We start from the raw sequence: 20072 nt of genomic DNA on the forward strand, positions 1-20072 counted from the left end.
TGGCAGTTCTCATTCTCCTACTGGTTTTTCAAAATTCTCCCCTTACAGTTGTCAGCTTTACAGCCATGACACGCTTCCTTTGATACCTAATATTTTAATAGAGAGCATAAATCCTTTTAAATTTATGTTTATCAATCAGCAAGCCTTTATGCCTTTCTGGCATAAAAGTCTTAAGGACAACAGTTTTATGTATAAATGAGACACAGAATACTTTTGAGGAAAGCAGTAGGTGAGGACACAAGTTTCCCGATCAGCATTCCTGCTTTGTGAAGCAGATGAACATCTCTGAGCTGTGGTCTGAAACCGCAGAGTGGATTATGTTGTTACTGCTGTGGCTGCTGTTCCTGACTGATGGCGTTTAAAAGCCCTTGAGATGTTTCACAGGGTATAAACGAGAAAAAAAGCATGCTCTTGAGTGATCAGATAGTGTTTGGGTTGAGCATCCACTCCTCTCATGAGGACAGTGTATGGTAGCTGGCATTGGTAAGTCACCTGAAACCCATTGTTCACCCTGAATCAAACCAGTATCTGGTTACTATTAAAAGCAGCGGTGTTTTGTTCCCAAATCATTCCTCTGAATCTCCTGCCCTGGGTTTTTGCCTCCAGTATGTACTTAAAAATTTGCATAGTTTTCAGATAATGAAGGGCATTCAGGTATCCGTGCTGGGATGATTTTATAGGACAGACCTGTGTCTCCTACAGATCTGCAAATAAATCGTCCGGTTACACCGTCACAGGCACTTATAGCATCCACAAGCTGCTTATTGCTTTAATCTCTGGATGGATTTAGAAGCCAAATGGCAGCGATGGACGGGAGCAGCACGGCACATTAATACTCATCTGAAAGGCAATCGCAGATTTGGCTTCTGCCTTTATAACGCAAAATATATGTAGCAGATAAAATGGGAAGACTAGTGAAAACAAAGGGTGTTTCTCGCCTCTAGGGAAATACAAAAGTAACTCTTCGGGGTGTTCAACTGCTTAGTTGCTCTCAATTTGAAAAAAAAAATGTTTTGCCCCAGCACTACTTGGGAAGGGAGAGCTGTGTCAGAGTTGTGAGTTTTTTCCAAAAATTTTTAGACATCCGATGGTGCAGACGGGTTTTCTGATGGCTACAATAGGAGTTTGGTATCCAGTTGCATTTGAAAATCCCACTGACCTCTCTTGAATACTCAGTGACCATCAGCTTTTGTGTGACGGCACTGCCCAGGAATGCAGAGCTTTGTGGTCCCATTGTTTTTTGTGTGCGTACCTATTTTATAGCCTTGAGGGTGGTTCGGTATCCCCGGGGTCCATGGGATCCACTCCTCTGCGGGAAGTGGGAAGGATGCCTCGAGCGTGGTTGTGGAGGGCACATGTTACCTGCCTCCATGTTTCGGTGCCAGGCGGAGGCCGGTGGTCGGGGCTGTGTGGGGACACTGGTGGGAGAGGCAGCGCCAACCTCATACCCCAGCTGAAGGTTCACAGCAGCTGCTGTAGGCTCACACCGGGGTTAGGACCTTGTTGTCCTCGGCATTTTACAAATGCAGCAGCATGAGACTTCAAAAATCACTAAGCAGGCGTATTTTGGCAGAGGAACAGAGCCTGTTTGTTTAATCTGAGAAGAACCATACAAGCTAAATAGACCATCCGGAAAAGAAAAGAGGTGAGAACAGTAATGGAGGCAGCTAAATTCAAGATGCCTTTCACGGAGGGAAGAGCGGGGCAGTGCAGACAGGGACTAAACCCCCTGCTCCTCCATCCCTGGGGCCACCAGCAGTGGGGTGTGCTGAAGTGGGGGCTGCGGCTACAGCCACGCTGGAGCACCGGGTCTGCTGCCCCATGACCCGATGATGTGTGCTTGAAAGAAGAAGGTTTCATGGATCCATTGGTCCCGAGGATAAAGCGTGCTGCCTCATCTGTGCAAAGAGGCTAAAGGGAAATCTGGGGGCAAGGGTTATGCTGCAGATGGCTTAAGGAGGGGAAACTTATCCGCGTGGAGCTTTTTTTTTAATTCAGGTGTTTTGCAATGACCCTTCCCCTGTCACTTGAAGGACTCATGACATGTTTTCTGTTTCTATTTCAGGCCAAGAACATCCTAATAGCCTGCGGCACAAATACAACTTTATTGCAGATGTGGTAGAGAAGATTGCTCCTGCTGTGGTTCACATTGAATTATTTCGCAAGTAAACAAGATGCCCAGTTTTGATTTTTGTGTTCTTGAAAACAGCGGCCAGTGTGCCAGAAATGTTGATTGATGCTATGTAATGGCAAAGAGGTTGTTGAGATGATAAATATTTGTCATGCTTAAGAATTAAAGAGAATTTAAGAGTCTTGAGGAAAAAAAAAAAATAAACTAATGCATGTGTCTTATCTTGTTAATGATAGTAAGTAACAACAGATATCCTCAAGCATTAAAACCCACCAAACTCTTTTTGACTGTGTGTTGCTTGGAGTGATTGGTGATCTTTCAACTTTCTGCAGCGATAAATGTTTATTTCCCATGTCTTTTAGACTCCCTTATTCGAAGAGGGAGATCCCTGTTGCCAGTGGTTCAGGGTTCATTGTCTCGGAAGACGGACTGATAGTGACAAACGCCCATGTCGTCACCAACAAAAACCGGGTGAAGGTGGAGCTGAAGAACGGTGAAACGTATGAAGCTAAAATTAAAGACGTTGATGAAAAAGCTGACATTGCACTAATTAAAATAGATTCTCAGGTGGGTTGTGAAAGCAAGACATATTTTATTCCTCTTAATTTAGTATCCTCCTTTCCAAAAACTATTGCTAATTCTCATGTTTGAAGGAAAGGCTAGTAGTTTAGTGGTCTGAGTTACAGAGAGTATTTGAGCTGGGTGGATACACATTTTTAAAAGCCAAGTTTGTGGTTGGTAGTGGTTAAGGTTATCACCTCTCAGTGTAGTGCCAGCGAGTACGTAGCACTTCTGTATGGATCCTCAAAATGAAAAACAACAACATGGTTTGCTGGCTGGTTTACACACTCATTGGTTAATACAACTCTCCCTCTGAGAAGAAGTGGGGGTGTTCCCTTGTGGCTGGTAGAGGGACGTATTAGTCTTTCTTGTGTGCCTGTACTGAAGTCACAGATTGCTTTTAGAGGATGCATTTGTCTCTCTGAAGGCTGTACCACGCTGATGTGGATACTAAAATGGAATATATTTTAGGAAGCATCTTGAATGTGCAAATTAAAGCCAGCTTGGAAAGATGCTCTTACAGGGCAAGTGGTTTTCTGAAGAGATGGGAATGCAACTTCCCGTCCATAGTCTTCCTCCATATCAGACATACATCTTGTCAGCATTATTCTGCCTCTTGCAACAGGAGGAGAGCTGTCTTGTGGTTCTGCACGTCAGCAGCGTAGCGCGAGTGGGATATTGTGTCGAAATACTGTGTAACGTAGATGCAATTAGATGTGTGTGATTGCTTGGGGTGCTGCTCGTATTGGTTTCCCTGGTTTGGACTGTTAGTTAATGACCTCCCAATTTAACGGGCAAGAACGTTTCATTTGAAACACATGACTCAAAAATGTGTAGATCTTGCAGTGTTGCTTTACTTCAGACCTATTCCCCAGTGAGGTCAAAAGTGTTTGTGCCAGAATTCATGACTAAATCAGACGTCTTGGATGACCCAAGTTATGAAGTGCTCCTGCTGCTCCCTTGCGACCTTTTGTCATTTAAAATCTCTTTCTTTTTTCTTATTTAAAAGCTTAAAAGCAACATGGCAGAAAACCATAACAATACCAAGATTTTTTTTTTTTGCCATGTTGTTTTTTCCTGAAGTAACCTATTTATACATTTACCAATCACTTATTTTCTCATTTTTATATTAAAACAAGCAAAAGCAGATCTGCAGTAACAAAGCAAAGGGAAAGATCCCCAGGATGAGAACTGGCTGCATGAGGCTGAGTAGGATATGGCACGGTGTGAAGGGCAGTGGAAAAGTGATTTAAAATTGGGAGCACAACATGGTGGGGAAAGTAGACCAGAAAATTGTGGCAAGAAGAGGAAGGCTTCAAGTGATGGGAAGGTGAGCTTCAGAGAAGAGAGCAGCTGGTGTGAGTCAAAGAGAGGAAACATTGAGCTGATGTGACAGATCATTTTGAGGACTCAAGAAGAGGGCAGACATAGAGGGTTTTGTTACTTGATACCCTAAAGAAATAGCTCCAAAATTTCCCTGCTAAGCTGCTTGCGGGAAGGGAGAACCTGGAAGACTGGAAGCAGCTTGGAAAAAATAGAGCACAGCCAGATGAGTTGCCTGTAGTGGAAACCACTGCTAAACAGGACTGGAACTGGTGATTCTAGTTATGACTTGCAAGATGGCAGAGACTCTTTTTTTAAAAATTACTGCTTTATAATTAAACGATAGTCATCTTCTTCCACCAGTTTAATTTTTGAACAGAGTTGTGACCCTGTTTTGCAAATGGCACATCAGCATTGCAACCTAATTCATTTATATATATTTGCAAATTCTTTAAGGCAGGAAAAATTTTTCTGTCTTAGAATTATTTAGAGCCAAATCAGCTACATACTTCTTTTTGGAGGTGGAGAGGGGAGGGATTGATCCCTGAATATTTAGTTGGCTATGAGAAAAAGGGTTGGTTTTAATAAAACTTTGGGAAGTGCCTCAGTGCCTGGAGGCTGAGCTCTTGCAGAAGGAGGTGAACAGGCTCTAGCTGTCTTCCTCATGTATTGTCAACTTAGAACATCCATCTGGGTAGCAGGACATCAAATTTCATGTTTCTGCTCTAAATTAGGTAGAATATGGATATGAACTTGGGTCTGACATACCCCTGGTAAGCATTCTATCAGTTGTACAACCCAGTACCTTGTTATGTTGTTCCCCCTTGGCCCTTGCCTGTTGCATTTTAGGATAATTTTGGGAAGTCTTGGGGGAAACTTCTTTCATCTCTTGTTGTTTTTTTCTGGGATGGGAGACTAGTTTTCCGGCTAGCTCTAGTGATTGGAAAATCCCAATGCAAGATGAGGTCTGAAGCACCTCTGCAGGACAGATGATACTTTGCACTTGGAGAATTAGAAACACAAAACTGGAAGTGTTCACACAAAGTTAAAATGGAAACGCGGTCAGCTGAGAAGTTGATTTTCAGACTGAACTTTTACGTGACATTTTTATGTATCGATTCAAGTTCAGTATTTCAGCTTTCCTTTTTGTACCGAAATGCCTTTCAATCATCCAGATTCATAAAAGGCTTTTTAAAATCACAGAGGTAGTAATTTGTTGAACTGAAATGTATTTGATGCCTAAAGAAGCCAGTGTGATGGAACAAATAACCCTTTATAAACATCTGGCTATGGCATGAAAACCATCCCTAAGAATTTGTCTGAAGGAAGAGGTGAAGTTCTTCCTTTTGAATAAATTATTTGAAGGGGACATCAAAGGTGCAAAAATTTTTGTTTCTTCTGTTTTTCTGTGGCATGTCAAGGCAGGATCTGAAGGGTGAAGAATGCCTCTGTGGTAGGAACAGAGCTGGCCTTGAAGTATGAGTTCAGGCTGTCAGCTGATATTCCGAAAACTGTTACGATTTTAGCAGCAGCCTGCATGCTGGTTTTCTTTAAGCTGTGAATATCTGGCCAAAGACCTTGCTAGAACTAATTTGGCTTTGCTGAGTGCAGTAGGAAATGAAAGAGAGTGGTAAAATCTGGGCACCAGTAAGGATGAACCATTTCCCTGATTAAATTTTTCTCCGTGGAAAAGCATACTGTGGTCTATGAAGAACAGAAATCTTGGAGTTCTTCTAGTCCTAAAATATGCCTAATTTTATCAGCCCGTAAAGGAGAGCAGCTGTTTTTCTCGTGTCCACAGTGACACAAGCAGTTTGCTGAAATGTTGAAAGTAGGAAGTAAGATTGGAGTCAAGTGTGGTAAACGTGAATGCAGTACAACTGTCCTTCCAAATGCAAACAGCTCTGAGGAGAAAGCACTACTAGAAAGAAACAGCGCAGTTGCAAACAATTTGGATACGAGCATGCAAAATTTATAAAACTTTCCTAGAAAAATTTGGGCTTTGGCAGCACAGGCGGAGGCTGGTGAAATAATCCATCCTGTGTGGCACGTGTGATGCTGCAGTGAGCATGAAACCCATCGAAAACGTTGCACAACACTCCAGATGCTGGCAGAGCTTAATACAGAAATTAATCTCAAGACAAATAACTACCTTGTTAAACAAGAATAAGTGATACAGCGGCTGAGAACTGTAAACACCAGGAGGAAGAAAGAAAATTTTAGGGTGGTTTCATGGGCAATGTCAAGGTGAGTTGCAAGCAGAGTTGTGAAACTCTGTGCCCTGACCCAAATCAAAGCTGGGAGCCAAAAGTTGTGGGAAGTGGAGGTGGCTTTTGCCTGGAGACGCCTTTCGCCTCTGGAAATTGGACTCTGCCCACAGAAATGACCTTTGTGGCAGGTGTCTGGGATTTGGCAGTGAGTACAAAAGGGGGGAGCACAGTGAATGGCTTTATTTCGAGGTGTATCTTCCTACACCTTTAAAAACCAGCTGTGAGACACTTGCCACCGACTCCGAAATAGCCCCCATGTCATGGAAAACATGCCAGGGTCTGAAGTTTTCTGTTCCTCAGTGTGACCAGTTACCGGCTTCGGTATCCCAGTATCCCAGGCAGGATTTGGCATCTGCAGGGTGCAGCAGAGTGGGTTTGTGACCAATCTTTAATCTGCGGTGGTATTTCAACCCCGTTGCCTACGGTTTTTCCTGCATCTTACTAATAGCCACTTAGTTTGACACTTTTAAATCAACAGGGCCTTCTGCCCGCCTTCCTCTGGTGGTTTCGTGAGGCAGTGCAGCGTCTGGAGCGTTGTGGTTACAGGGGATTTGCTGTTTTTTCCCCTGTGTGTACAAACTGGAGGAAGCAGGAAAGCAAACTTTCCTGTTTATGTATCAATATTTTAATAGCCCACATTTTGAAAAACCAAACTACTTGAATACCAGATGTAAGCGGGTTTTCTAAAATGCCATTTTACTTTGAAATCTGTTGCTGGATATTACGTTGCTTCCTCTTGAGAGCCTGAGGAAGCCCACATGTTGCTTCCAGAAGGCTTCAGGACCCATAGAAATGAAATAGCTTGGATGTTAATTCCTGTGTACTCATCAGTTTAGGCAGCAGCTGTTTCCTTCCATAGCTCCTAGAAGCCCTCGCTGAGAGGATGATGCACTGGTCCAGCTCCCCACACAGCAAAATGCTCACACACCTCCCGGGTGGGTCTGCCAGCACCAGGGTATATTTTATTTTTATTTTATTTTTTAATTTAATTTTATTTTGTTCTGTTCTATTCTATTCTATTCTATTTTCTATTCTATTCTATTCTATTCTATTCTATTCTATTCTATTCTATTCTATTCTATTCTATTCTATTCTATTCTATTCTTTACGATATTAAGTTACTAAGTGTTTATTTTTCATTTTAAATGTTTATATTTTATTTCATATTTTACATTGATTTTATTTTATCTTAAGGGAGAACAGCCATATCTTGCCAGGTAATTGAAATCCTGGTGACATACCAAAACAATGCTTCATCCTTTTTTCTTTTTTTTTTTTTTTTTCCCCGCAAGCTTCCCAGGCTCCATATTTAGATTGGGAAACTCAGTTTTGTTTTTCTAACTATAGATGAAATACTTTTGGAGGCTTGTAAAGCATTCAGCTTGGGTTTTTCATTTTCTTTGGCGTTTTGACAAGCAGTTTCTAGATTGTTGATGATACTCTACATTTTTATATGCTTATGGCCTGTGTTTTTATTTTGCCATAACATATTCTGAAAGTTAAGTAGTTTCATTAATGAGAACAGAAATGCAATTCCCAGGAAGTTACATGTTTTGTCAGAGTTACTTCCAGCTGAATTAGAATTCTGTACAAGCATCTGTTTCTTTTCCACCTAAAAATAAAATGCATGAAGGAAATCTGTCGCTACTTAAGACAAATTAAACTCAGAATATTTGTCTCATCTTCATCAGTTTATTGAACTGCAAACTTAAACTACTTCCTGCAAATCTATAATCTTCCGCAAACGAAGGGGATTACAGAGCAGAGAAGGTATTTACTTGCCTTCTGTGCCAGCGTAGAGACGGATTCATTTATTTAATGGATGAAAAAGTTCCAACTGAAACACCTACTGGTTATGGCCGTCCGCCTCTTGGTTTTTATTTCTCTTTGGCACTGGCTGTGCCTGGTGGTGGTTACATGCTGCCTCTTCTCTTAATTTTAGAGCTGATTTGTCCAGGCTCCACTTATTTTACCCGACTCGAACTACGTTGCTAATGTACATCAGGTGAATGTCTGGCTCCTGGCTGATGATGCTGTTCCTATGTACTTGTCCTAATCTCTCGTGCCACGATACCCAAGTCTTAGTGTTGGATGAAGCTGTTTCTTGTGGTGGTGTGCAGCTCTTCGTTTCGTGGGAGTTATGTTTATCCAGGGTTTGAGTCAAATCCATATATAAAAATGTCTGAAGCCCTTTGGGATGAGAAAGGCTTAAAATATTAACACTAATTAATGGCTCCTTCTCTGGCGAGCTGTAAACAGTGAGTCATGTGCCACTTAGGGTTTTGCATGTTTAGTCCTATTTCTGTGTCCTTGCAGAATGCCTGCTTGCAGATTTGTTTTATTGAGTAAACACGGATCCAGCAGAGCCCTGAGGCTTCATCAAATGAAAAATGGAGGGAGGAGGGAAAGAAAAGACGTTATGTGTTGCCCAAGGTCGTGCAGTGAGTCACTGGGAAAGCTGGGTTTAGGTGCTGGGTGTTTCTGGCTCCCTCTTCATTGTGCTGCAGGGCATGCTCGTCTGCCTGGGATTTTAATTAACTGTTGTGGCGAATCTATAGTTAATGGAAGAGAATCACGAGCTGTAACAGTAGTTACGTCATCCCGATCACCGTCAGGGTCACCATGTTATGTAAAAATTGAAGAGTGCCCATTTACTAAGTATAGTTATAAAGGGCCCTAGACCTAAGCAGTTAAATTAGGTTTACAATGACTGCCTTAACATCCAAGGCAAGAGCTTGCCAGGGGAAGGGTGTGAGGGCACAGGCAGGCTGTTCTGGCATAATTCTGGTTAGAACTTTGCTATCAGTGCTCCTCTGGTGGCCTGCAGAAGGACAAACTTCCCACTCGATCGCTTGATGCCCGGAGATTTTGGGCTGGCTTTAAACTGATTTCACTGCAAAGCCACCTCTACCATTTAAATAAATAACTTGGATTTCTTTGGTAACGGGGAGTTCAGTTCTGAATGTGGCAATGTTACTTTTAAGCTTTTTTTCACAGGCAAAACCCTCCATTTAAAGCCACTACAATGTATATATTCACCATAACCAACTCTTCACGGCATTTACTTGCGGAGGCACTAACGAGAGTATTTACATGCAGTTAACGCGCTCAGCACCGCACTGTGAAATCACAAGGAATGGAGAACACATTTTCCAAAGCTGCGTTTCATAATATGTGCAGAACAAGGCGATTTTTGCAGTTGGTGTTTGTTCCTAGCAAAGGAAAGGTTAGCCTCTTTTCCAGAAGGCACGTTGAATCACTCGAATGACCCCCAGCCAATCCATACAGCGTTAGACTTTGAACTGAAGCCTAGCTAGTATAGGCACAGGCTTGAAAACTCAGCACAATCAAAAGTAATTGTATTAGTCAGAGATTGTTCATGTATTTTCTTTCTGCTGCCAAGTGCGATTTTGGCTTTGTAACTGTTTTTATAACTCAGGAACATTGTATAAATCTTTAACTTTGTACATGACCAGTCTTTTTATTCTTTTAATGAAAAAAAACCCCCCAGATTTCTGCTTTCTTTTACTTGTCTCTGTTTCATTTGCTGATAAATGTCCTCTTTCTCTATAAAGTATCAGTTTTCAGTGCACTGGGGTGCAAACAAAAGCCACTTTTTGTGTTGCTTTATTTTTTTTTATTTTTTTAAATAAGGAAAAGCACTGCCAAAAGGAGATGCGCTTCTTGACCAACGACATCTTGAAAACACGTGCTACGTAAGCTTCATAGCATCTGGTGAGAGAAGGAAGGGCCAGGGTGCTCCCTCTAGCCAAACAATACCCATATGGGGCTGTTTGTGTCGCATATGCTGCGTGCTTCCCAGCACAGCTAATCGTAGCTGCCTCTTCCCCGCTGCACTGGGGAGGTCCCTCGGAGTCGGGGCTGTGGTCTGAGATTATGAACTGCTCAGCGGCCTCGCCTTGGGATGTTGCTGCTCCTCTGCCGCACTGCGAACACGATGGGGAAACGGGGTATTGCTGTTGAATCCTTCCCAGAATTAAACCACAGCCTTGGTTGGGTTTATCTGTGGCTGTGGCACTGATAGGGGCCACAGATATTTATTATTTAATAATAGGGCATTGCTGGTTGTGAAAACTTTCCTCTGAAAGATAATTAGAAAGGGAAATGTTTTTCTCCTTACTGTATTGCCTGTTCTGTTGCTCTTCCAACTGATTCTGTTTAATAAGCAGTTGGTTAATTATTTTCTTGCTGTCTGGAGACTGAAAGATAAGTTTCCATAGAGCATCTTATCCTGTCTGGGATTTGGCAGTGAGTTTTATTGAAACAATCTGTTCATCTGAGTAAAATTTTTCTGGTGGAATCGCAACAAAGTTGGATAAGAGATACACAAGACCGGGCTTGTTAAATATTAAAACCATAACTCCTGTACTTGCAGCAGCATATAATGATGCCTGATGCCTTTATTTTTTGTTTTCTGACTTACAGACATTTGTGTATCTCCAAGGATATTTGAAATAAAACTGTAGGTGGAAAATACGAAGTGATGGGTATTTGGGATAGTTTGTATGAGTGGACTTTTGTCCCTAGGGGTAACTTATTGGGACAGGCTTTCAAACTGCTCGTGACACAAGGCCTCTAAAGAGCTAGATCTTGATTTCCAATTTAAGCACATAATATTTTCCCTTTATGCCAAAATTTAGTAATGACTCAGCTTCTATTAACTTCTGAAACAAAACTATCACTAATTTACAAACCCGTACAAATAATCCGGGCAGATTAAATATTACCTTGTTTCTTTGCTACACAGTATATAGCTCTATGATCCCATCAGTTATAGGCACATAAATCTGTGTGCGTTGGAACAGGTATGGGATGAAAAAAAGGGCACCTTTACAAGCTTTCCAGAAAGAATGAATTACAAGAAGGCGTATTAAGCCAATTTGTACCTCCATTTTAGGTACGTAGCTCAAGAATACCTTGAAGGTACCCTGTTTTTTAATAAAGTGTCTATGTTATCCACTCCTTGGAAATTGGTTTAAGCTAATTTCTAAGTAGACCTTCCACTGCATCTAGAATCACTGGCCTGTTCTGAAAGTTTATACTAATGCCTTTTTCCTATTGGGGCCAGGTTTGCTGAGCAAAGAAAAGAATTTTGAATTGGGCCGAGCTTGGAGGAAAACTAGGTTTGCCAAGATACATCCCTTCAGACTTCTTCTGTTTTGATTTCCAGTTCAGTGACCTCCTAATCCTCCAAATCCTTAAAACCTGAATTTATACATGTCCAGGTCCATTGATACTAATAGTCATAGTCTAGTCTGTGTGATTAAATATGTAGTTAAATACCTGGGGAGGATCAGGATTGTTTGGACAGCAGATTAAACATAGACTAAAAACCGTGTCACATTACTGAAGGGGTGAAGACTGCTTTTTAAATATGCAAAGAAAAGAAGAAATGGTGCTCACTGTGTATTTTACAGGCAGGTAATAAATAAAGGCAAAGTATTTATTTGAAATATGATCTGTTTCAGAACACTCAGTTACTTGTTGAGTAGGAGCCCTTAAGAACTTCCCAACTGTTGTGCGGTTGCTCAGGGGGTTAGTGGTCCAGCTTGAATAATCTGTTATCCAGCCAGTTCAGTTCCTGAGAAATCTTACTCGGTTCCCTTGATCTATTGCATTGATGGATCCAACCTTCCCTCTCTTTTTACTAAAAAAGTTACTGTAAATTGCAGTGATCTCTATTGATGCTGGATTTTAAGAATGTTTTGTGTCTTAGTGGAAATGTCTTCAATAACGTGATAGTTAATGTGTTTAGAGATAAGATCCTCAAAGGAAAGTGTAATGGTATCCTCTACTGTCATAACAGAAAAATTCCATGAAGTCTTTAAATCCTAATATCTCCAGAAGAAGTCATCAGTGTATGTAGGAGGCAATATAATTATTTAGAAGAGATAGTCCATTGAAAAGAAGTAAGATGAAATATTAGCTGGTGTCTTATGGGAATATAAAACACTTTTAACTGTATATATGTATCTTTGATACACTTCGGCTGTAGATTTCTTGACTTTAGTGTTCGCTCTCAATATATTATTTTTATTTCAGCAGCTGCTGGTTAATTATTTCAAGAAGCTGTTGGAGACAACTCATTCCTAGTATCATCAGATGTTCGCTTTGTACAGCAGAGCATAAATATTCCTTTGGTCTTCTAATTGTTTCTGATTTAATGGCTACCTGTTGTGGGAAAAGCACTCCTGCGGTCTAAAGAGCCCTCTCTTTAGAGTAGAAGCTCATTGAGATATTTCTGTACCAAGCCACATGAAATATTCAAAGAAAACAGAACAAGGAAAATCCCCAAGGGATAAAAGCCTCTCTCTTTTCCTCTGCTCTGTTAATGTATTCACGATTCTGTAGAGTTTATTTTATCAGTCTAATAGTGTTTTAACGTTTGAGTCTTGTAGTCTTGTTTTGATTTGGTGCTTTTTTTTTTTTTTTTTAATCTGTTTCTTTTTGTAGGGTAAACTGCCGGTTCTTCTGCTTGGTCAGTCTGCGGACTTGAGACCAGGAGAATTTGTGGTGGCGATTGGAAGTCCGTTTTCCCTTCAAAACACAGTGACTACAGGGATCGTTAGTACCACTCAGCGTGGAGGGAAGGAGCTGGGCCTCCGCAACTCCGACATGGACTATATTCAGACTGATGCCATCATCAACGTACGTCCTGCTCTGAGCCTTGTCCCCTTCAGCTCTTACATTTCTTGAATAGTTGCTTTGAAAATGTCACCAGTGATACAGTTCTTAAGAACAGTTGAGCGTAGCTGGCTCTTCCTTCATCCATGTAAATACGGACAGCTGCGCTACAGCAGCACTTGATTGTTATTTAAAAATCCCCCAAGGAACCACACCAAGTACAATATCTGCCTTCAAAATTCTTACAAATTACAAGGGAGGAGGCAATATTCTCTGGCAAATTTTCGAAATCCATTATGTTTTCTGAAAACGAAGCCAAGCTTAGTTTAAGGATTCCAATTGGTTTCTGCATTGAGGCAGAACAATAGTTTTTGTACTAATACTGTTAGCCTTGTAAGAAATCTTCACTAACAGCTCCCACAGCTGTGTCTTCTAAGTTGCTAGTGTGGTACTATTAAAACAAAAGAAAAACCTTGGCTCTCTATTTACTCTGGCAAGAGAAGAAGGGCTTAAGCATTTGCAAAGCTCATCTAAAAGGGGTGATGTTAAGTGTAGTTAATGGGTTTGGATGTTAAGACTGTTCTATTGCACATACTTAATAGACAATGAAAAAATGACTACAGAAATATTTCAAAAATTTATTTTATGTTTTCCTTTCCATGAATTAAGAGGTAGATATTAAAACATATTCTTGCCATGTGTTTATTTGCAGTATGGAAACTCTGGAGGACCCCTAGTAAATCTGGTAAGGGTTTCTTTAAGTTTGCATAGTGTCAAGCTGCTTATGTTTTATTTTAAAAACAAAACCAAAAAAAAAAACCAACCCCACCTAAATCAACCAACCAACAAAACCCCACACCAGAAATGTGATTCAGAGCATCTGATATCTGGCAGATTACGCAAAAGTCATATGGTTCTTACTAATCAGTTGTCTGTGTTCGTGCTGGCAAATCACAAAATATGCTTGGATTTCAATATTTGAGGGGTTTATGATTTGCATAGTTTTGAGCAAGTGTCATGCCCGATATTTTTTGCCCATGCCTTGCAAAAAGTAGAATGTGCATTTTAAAGTTGAAGTGTTTGCCCTCACTGTTTACCGTGCAGCCAGCAATGGGTTTGGTTTTTTTTTGATACTAGAACTCAGCTTAATGGTTCAAAAACACTCCTTGCCCCTTTATTTTGGATCACACTGAGGCAGATTGAAAACCCCACGTATTTATCTGAATATTAGGGTTTATTTGCTGATATTGTAGCACATAGCCAGAGCTGACCTTGCAGCAGCTGTGGATAAACCCGAGAAAGAACAGCGTGAAGCAGGTTGCAGACCCCAACTGATCTGTGAGAGCTCTCAGATGGGGGCACCTGGGGTCGAACAGAGGAGAGGCAGTGATCCTCAATGAAGGGTGGCACAAACTGGAAAAAAGTGTTAGTCAGAGCTTCTGCCTTGGAGATTTGGCATTTTTTTTCCACCCGACTCACAGTTTCAGTACCAGTAACCTCCGTTTAAAAAACTGTAACTGGATAGTTTTTGTCTGGGATAGATCAGGGAAGGAAGCTGCTGAGATTTCAGAAGGGTTCGAATCATCAGGTGACAGCAGAGATGTTTCATCTGAAACTCTCCCTTGGAGTCACATTGCCAGGAAAAGCTTCTGATTTTGGTGAACTGTTGTTTTTCTTGATATTATTATGCAATACTTGCTCATAAGCGGTCAACACCATGTTTTCACGAGGTTCCTGCTGAAATAAACAGCCCAAATTTGGCTGTAGAATATGCTGCTCGCCTGCTGCAGGCAGGAGAGCTGCCCAGTTCTGGTATCTCTTCTGCTAGTGGCAAGATGAATGTGCACATCAGTTTTCCAAAACTGTAGAATAGCTTTTTATCAATAGACTCAAAAAATTAGAATTAAAGAAACCGTTGAGAAAATTGAAAGCCAGCTGCAGAGTGTTGTGTGAATTTGTCTTTGCGATTGCTTGGAAGAAATCATGCATTTCTCTTTGACACGTTTCACATTTGCTAATAACAATTTCTTACTTCTCCAGGATGGTGAAGTCATTGGGATTAACACATTAAAAGTTACAGCAGGCATCTCGTTTGCTATCCCGTCGGATAAAATAAAAAAGTTCCTAACTGAATCCCGCGACAGACAAGCTAAAGGTACTGTATGTCACTGCTTCGAAAGAGAAAAACATGAAAATAGTAATAAACCAGAAAGACTACAGCCTTTGAGGCTCTTTTGGTAAGAGCAGTTGATCAAAGCCTGTTTTCCTTTTTGTAGGAAAAGCTATAACCAAAAAGAAATACATTGGCATACGAATGATGTCCCTAACTCCTAGGTAAGTAACAGTGGTGGTTCCTGCCCTTCCCGGAGTGTGGTCACTGCGTGTGTTTGGGTCAAGCTCATGATCTGAAGAAACAACCAGAGGGTTTGAACCAGCAGCGTGTCCCTCTGCAGGTGCTGGTGACAACTTGCAGCTGACTTTTGCTGCCTTTTTCTCTGCATCTGCTACATGGTTGAACTTTCCTGTAGACTCTTGTATGAGCTAGTTTTTGAACAACTCCCTGCCTTTTTCTTTTCCTTAATGCTTCAGAAGAGAATAGCTAGTGATCGTTAATTTGTCCTGGAGCTCTGTTCCTCTTGTTCCCATCTGTCCCGTGCTGCCAAGGACCAAACAGGACAGAAAGTTTTCAAGAATTGCAGCAGACACATGCATATTTCCATTTCTTTAAAATTATTTTCACGAAACAATTCACTTAATGTAAAATGAAGCTTTTGTGTGACTTGCTTATTCATACTGAAACCAGAAAAGACTCACAAGCAGGTGATACTGCGTCCTGTAGAAATAACCAGAAGTTTTCCTGTGTGCAGCATCACAGGTATAACAAAGCATTAAAACCTGAAGGGCTATTTTTTTTTAAGGTGTTCAGGATCTGCTGGTTCTAAAGTAATGACCAAATGCTGAAATGTTTTAACTCCAATTCTCTGTATCTATTGAAATGATTGCCTTTATCAGATATAGGCATTGAAAAGCTGTGTGCATGCAAGAAGTTAAACACTTGTAAGGGTTAAAATGAATTGTGAAGTATCACATCAATGTGTAAAATACCCTCAGTTCATTAACGCAAAGGGACTTAACTCAGTAAAAATGCATGATGGGTTTTTTTTCCCTGTCTTGTCAAAATATTTTTGTTGCTGTTTCTTCATTTTCCAGCAAAGCTAGAGAGCTGAAGGATCGCCATAAAGACTTTCCTGATGTGGTCTCTGGGGCCTATGTTATTGAAGTAATTCCAGAAACACCAGCTGAAGCGTAAGTTGAAGGACTTTTCTCAAAACCGCTGCCACTGACTGAAGGGGGTAATGATAGAGAATGTTCCCAGCTTAACTGGCTATCTTGATTATGCTAAATTAACAAAATTATGACCATCTGATAGCTATTAGGTTGTCTGCTGGAAATCAGTTTGTGGTTTTAGTCCGGTCCCTGATGGGCAATATTGCAAACATATCAGGGTATTGCAGCGAAGCCCTGTCAGTCTTCCTGGCCAAAAGGGTAAGGATTCAGTGGGCGTGAAAACTCAGTTCTCCTTTTTCTCAGCGATTGCTTCCAAGACGTGTGTTGCACCCATGCCAGTGCTGAATAAAGACGTTTGCTTGTGCGTGCTCCCCATGGCCCTGCTGGTCACTCCCGTGGGAGAGCAAGGGAGAAGTTTTGTGCCCATCTTGTGAAGACGTGACCGTCTCAACCCAAGCACCTCAGCGTTGGGCAAACCCATCAGCTCTCCTGGTGTGCCTCCATCGGGGGTGAAAGCCTCTTGGCAGGAGACACTCTTCCCTGTGAGAGCTTTTCCAGGAGTCACGTTACTGGGAAGAGCTTTTGGTTTTGGACAACTGATCTTTTTCTTTGCATTATTTGGTTTTTGCTCAGAAGCTCACCTGCTAGTTTGTACCACACCTCACGAGATCCTGGGCTGAAGTACAGCATCTGGTCTGGCTGCCTTTTGCTGGAGACCCTTTTCTTTCAGAGTTTGCTTAATATGAAACCACTCAGTAATCCAGAGTAGGAAATAGGAAACTTTATTCATTTTCTGAAACTTGAGATCATTTAAGAGAAGAGTAAATCTTTGTGGCAACAGAGAAGCGTATGTAGCACCAAAGGCAGGTGGGCATAAAGCTGCTTGGAGCAGGCATATGTTACCTCTTAGGAAGGCTGTGAGGGTGGCTGGATGATGTCATTTTGTTGCAGTTTGGATGCCACTATAAAATATACAGTGTTAGCTCTCTAGTGTGCTCCCTAAATTACTGCTGCGTTTTGTAGATAATTGTTGGCAGCGGTGTTCGTGCAGAATACTGGTGTATGTCTGTAATGTGACATTAAACTGCAGTCAGGGCAGAAATAATGTGGCTGCTCCAGTGTGGGACTGAATTTACTGCCTTGACATGCAGGTCCGGTCTGAAGGTGCAGAGAAATCTGTGTAGGAGTACAGATAATAGCAGAGAGTGGGAGTAGGACCTCGGAGAGGTGGAAGACATGAGGCAATGTAGCCTTGGAACCTGAAGGCAAACTCTAACCAGGATGCTTCCTCCGAAGGCTGGCCTGGCGATTAAAGTGCAGCCCTTGTTTGGCCGTGTCCCCCACTCCTTGTCCCCCTGCCAGTGGATTTCCCCATTCTGCTAGTTTCCTCTCCAGTGCACGTTGTGTAGATGTTCTGGGTAGGGGATGAGAGCAGCTCTGCAGCAACCTGTCCTGGGTGTGAGTTGAGAGGAGACACTGCCTGAGAGACCAAGATAATCTGGAATGGTTTCTCTCATAAAAATGTTTTAAGCCATGCCTTCGGTAGGCAACTGGAATTGTTGCAGACGTTGGCCAAGGCATCCTGCTTGCAGAAGACACTCATGTAAGGCGTTTTCTGCGGGCGGAAGGGGCCGATGACTGCTCTGTGGTTTTGTGAAGAAGGATTATGCTGAAGGGCTGAATCATGTCTGATCTGGTTACTTGGTTAATGTTTCCATGACTTGGAGCCAGATCGTTGTGCAAGACCAGGCAAGACGTTGTGGTCGATGGTATCCCTCACCACCCCGTTTCTTGGTCCCGGCAGCTTAGGGAGAGACCCGTGGCCCCAGGCAGGGGGGACCTTGTAATGCTGGGTCTTGCTTTGAGTCAGGAAGGGTTTGGGTTCAGTTTGCATACGGTGCTGAGGTCAGGAGATTCTGGGGACTATGGGCAGGTGGGTGAAGGGAAAGGCACGCATGAATTTTGGGTGACTCGGCTAGGTTGCTGCATGTCTTATTCTGCTCAGGTTTAAAACACAAAGGTAAGGTGAAATAAAGGTATGCATGGGCAATCTGGGACCAAAATTCTTCACGTGTTAACACATAGGGCCACGCAAATTGCTTTGCTATGTATATGTGATTAAGGCTTGGAAAATTTCCCCTCTGAGTGCCTTGTTGGAGTTATTTTAAAGAGAAAAATACGCTTCTATCTATTCTACTGAATCAACATCTAGGATCCTTACTGCAGAATTACTGCACTATTTGCAACAGCAAATTCCTTTCAAGACAGTGGAATATGGGATTCATCAAACTTTTGTACCTCCGTCTGATTTCTGAGGTTTCTGCATTGTGTTGTAATCTCCACTGCTTCATAAATTCAGATTGCTTTTTGCACGCCCGCTGTGTCGCTGTGCAACTGCCGTTGGGTGGGAGATAGGAAGAATACAGCAATCTTTTTCTTAAAACAATATTGTAAAGACAATGAAATGGCAACTATAATGATACATTGCTGCTTTGTATTTTCAGTGGTGGCCTGAAGGACAACGATGTGATTATAAGCATCAATGGACAGTCGATAAGTTCAGCCAGTGATGTCAGTGACATTATTAAAAAGGACAGTATGTTGAACATGGTTGTACGCAGGGGCAATGAAGATGTTATGTTAACAGTAGTTCCTGAAGAAATCGATCCCTAACCAGAAACATGAGCTGGATTTCATGTTTTCTTTTAACAGCATTGGACTGCTTATATTCTCTCTGTGCTGGTACAGGAAACGTTAGACTTCTGACCAACATTCTGCTTGTTCAGTGGATTAGTATTGGCCAACCGAGTAACTTCTAATAGGTTTAAGGTGCAAAACCAGCGTAATTTCACATACTCCAGATGATAATTTTTTTCCTTCTGTATTATGTATGCAATGTATTCTTTACTGGCTGTTACATTCCCTGCTTAACAAATCGATGTTTGCTTCCCTGTGTTGAATAGATTTACCATTATTTCCGCTCAGATTTAAACAAAACCCACGCACACAATGTGTGTTGTGGTATTCAGGTATTTATAGGTTAGCTGTGTTTTAACTGGAAATACCATTGTAAAGGTGTAGTTGGTTTAAAAGAAAATACAATTTGGGGGGCAAAAAAAAGAGTTTGGTTTATAAACACAAAAGAAATCCCAACCGAAATAACCTTTTGAGGATCCCGTGCAGGACTTTAATACTATGATATTTTCCTAGTGTTATTAAAAGAATTCAACAGTACGTCTTCTTGTGAGTGGTTCATTTTACTTCCCCTTGTGGAGTGTTTTTTTCTTTGAGCAGCACATCTGCCTGAAAGGATGTCCTGGTGGTCTTTTTTTTTTTTTATCATCATAAACCGAGACACTTATTTTTCAGTGTGTGCTTGTATTTGCACTCCCGTGCATCTGTTTTTCTTAGCGTGGCTGGCTTGAATTTGTCATGTGGGCTATCGCAGATTGCCTGTCTTCCAGATGTTAATACGTTTCCCTTACTGTTTTAATTACAGCTTCACCAATGCCTGAAGTCTGTTTGCTCCACTATAGGAAAAATTGTCATATTATGGATCACAGATGCTATACCATTCCGGTTGAGATGTTGGGATGTTTGCGACTGTTGTAGATCTGGCCTTAAGCTCTTTCAGACAGGCTGCTTTATTTGCAGTCTTGAGTGCTGGTGCGTAGATAGGATCTGGTTTTGACTAGGACAGTGGGCATTCCTCTAACATGGAGACGAATCTTTATACATATATTTATGGATGCCCTTGAAGTTTGGGTAGTGAATGGGATTGTCTTACTGTGAAGCAGAACAATCAACTAAATTGAATTTCAGTGTAATTACTCATTGGGTAAACAATAGGCTAA

General features: G+C 41.6%; 1 protein-coding gene across 1 annotated transcript; it reads left to right on the forward strand.

The window, feature by feature from the left end:
• The first annotated feature begins 467 nt into the window (after positions 1-467).
• HTRA1 (HtrA serine peptidase 1) lies at positions 468-19452 on the forward strand. Its single transcript, XM_026851553.1, has 9 exons — positions 468-483; positions 2066-2165; positions 2494-2698; positions 12760-12954; positions 13643-13675; positions 14971-15085; positions 15207-15264; positions 16141-16236; positions 18723-19452. The coding sequence occupies exons 1-9, from the start codon at positions 468-470 to the stop codon at positions 18889-18891; spliced, it is 987 nt and encodes a 328-aa protein (XP_026707354.1). The 3' UTR covers positions 18892-19452.
• The last annotated feature ends 620 nt before the right edge of the window (positions 19453-20072 follow it).

Source organism: Athene cunicularia, assembly GCF_003259725.1.
Source record: "Athene cunicularia isolate RWA chromosome 6 unlocalized genomic scaffold, athCun1 chr6_part1, whole genome shotgun sequence".
In the NCBI taxonomy this organism is placed as follows: Eukaryota; Metazoa; Chordata; class Aves; order Strigiformes; family Strigidae; genus Athene; species Athene cunicularia.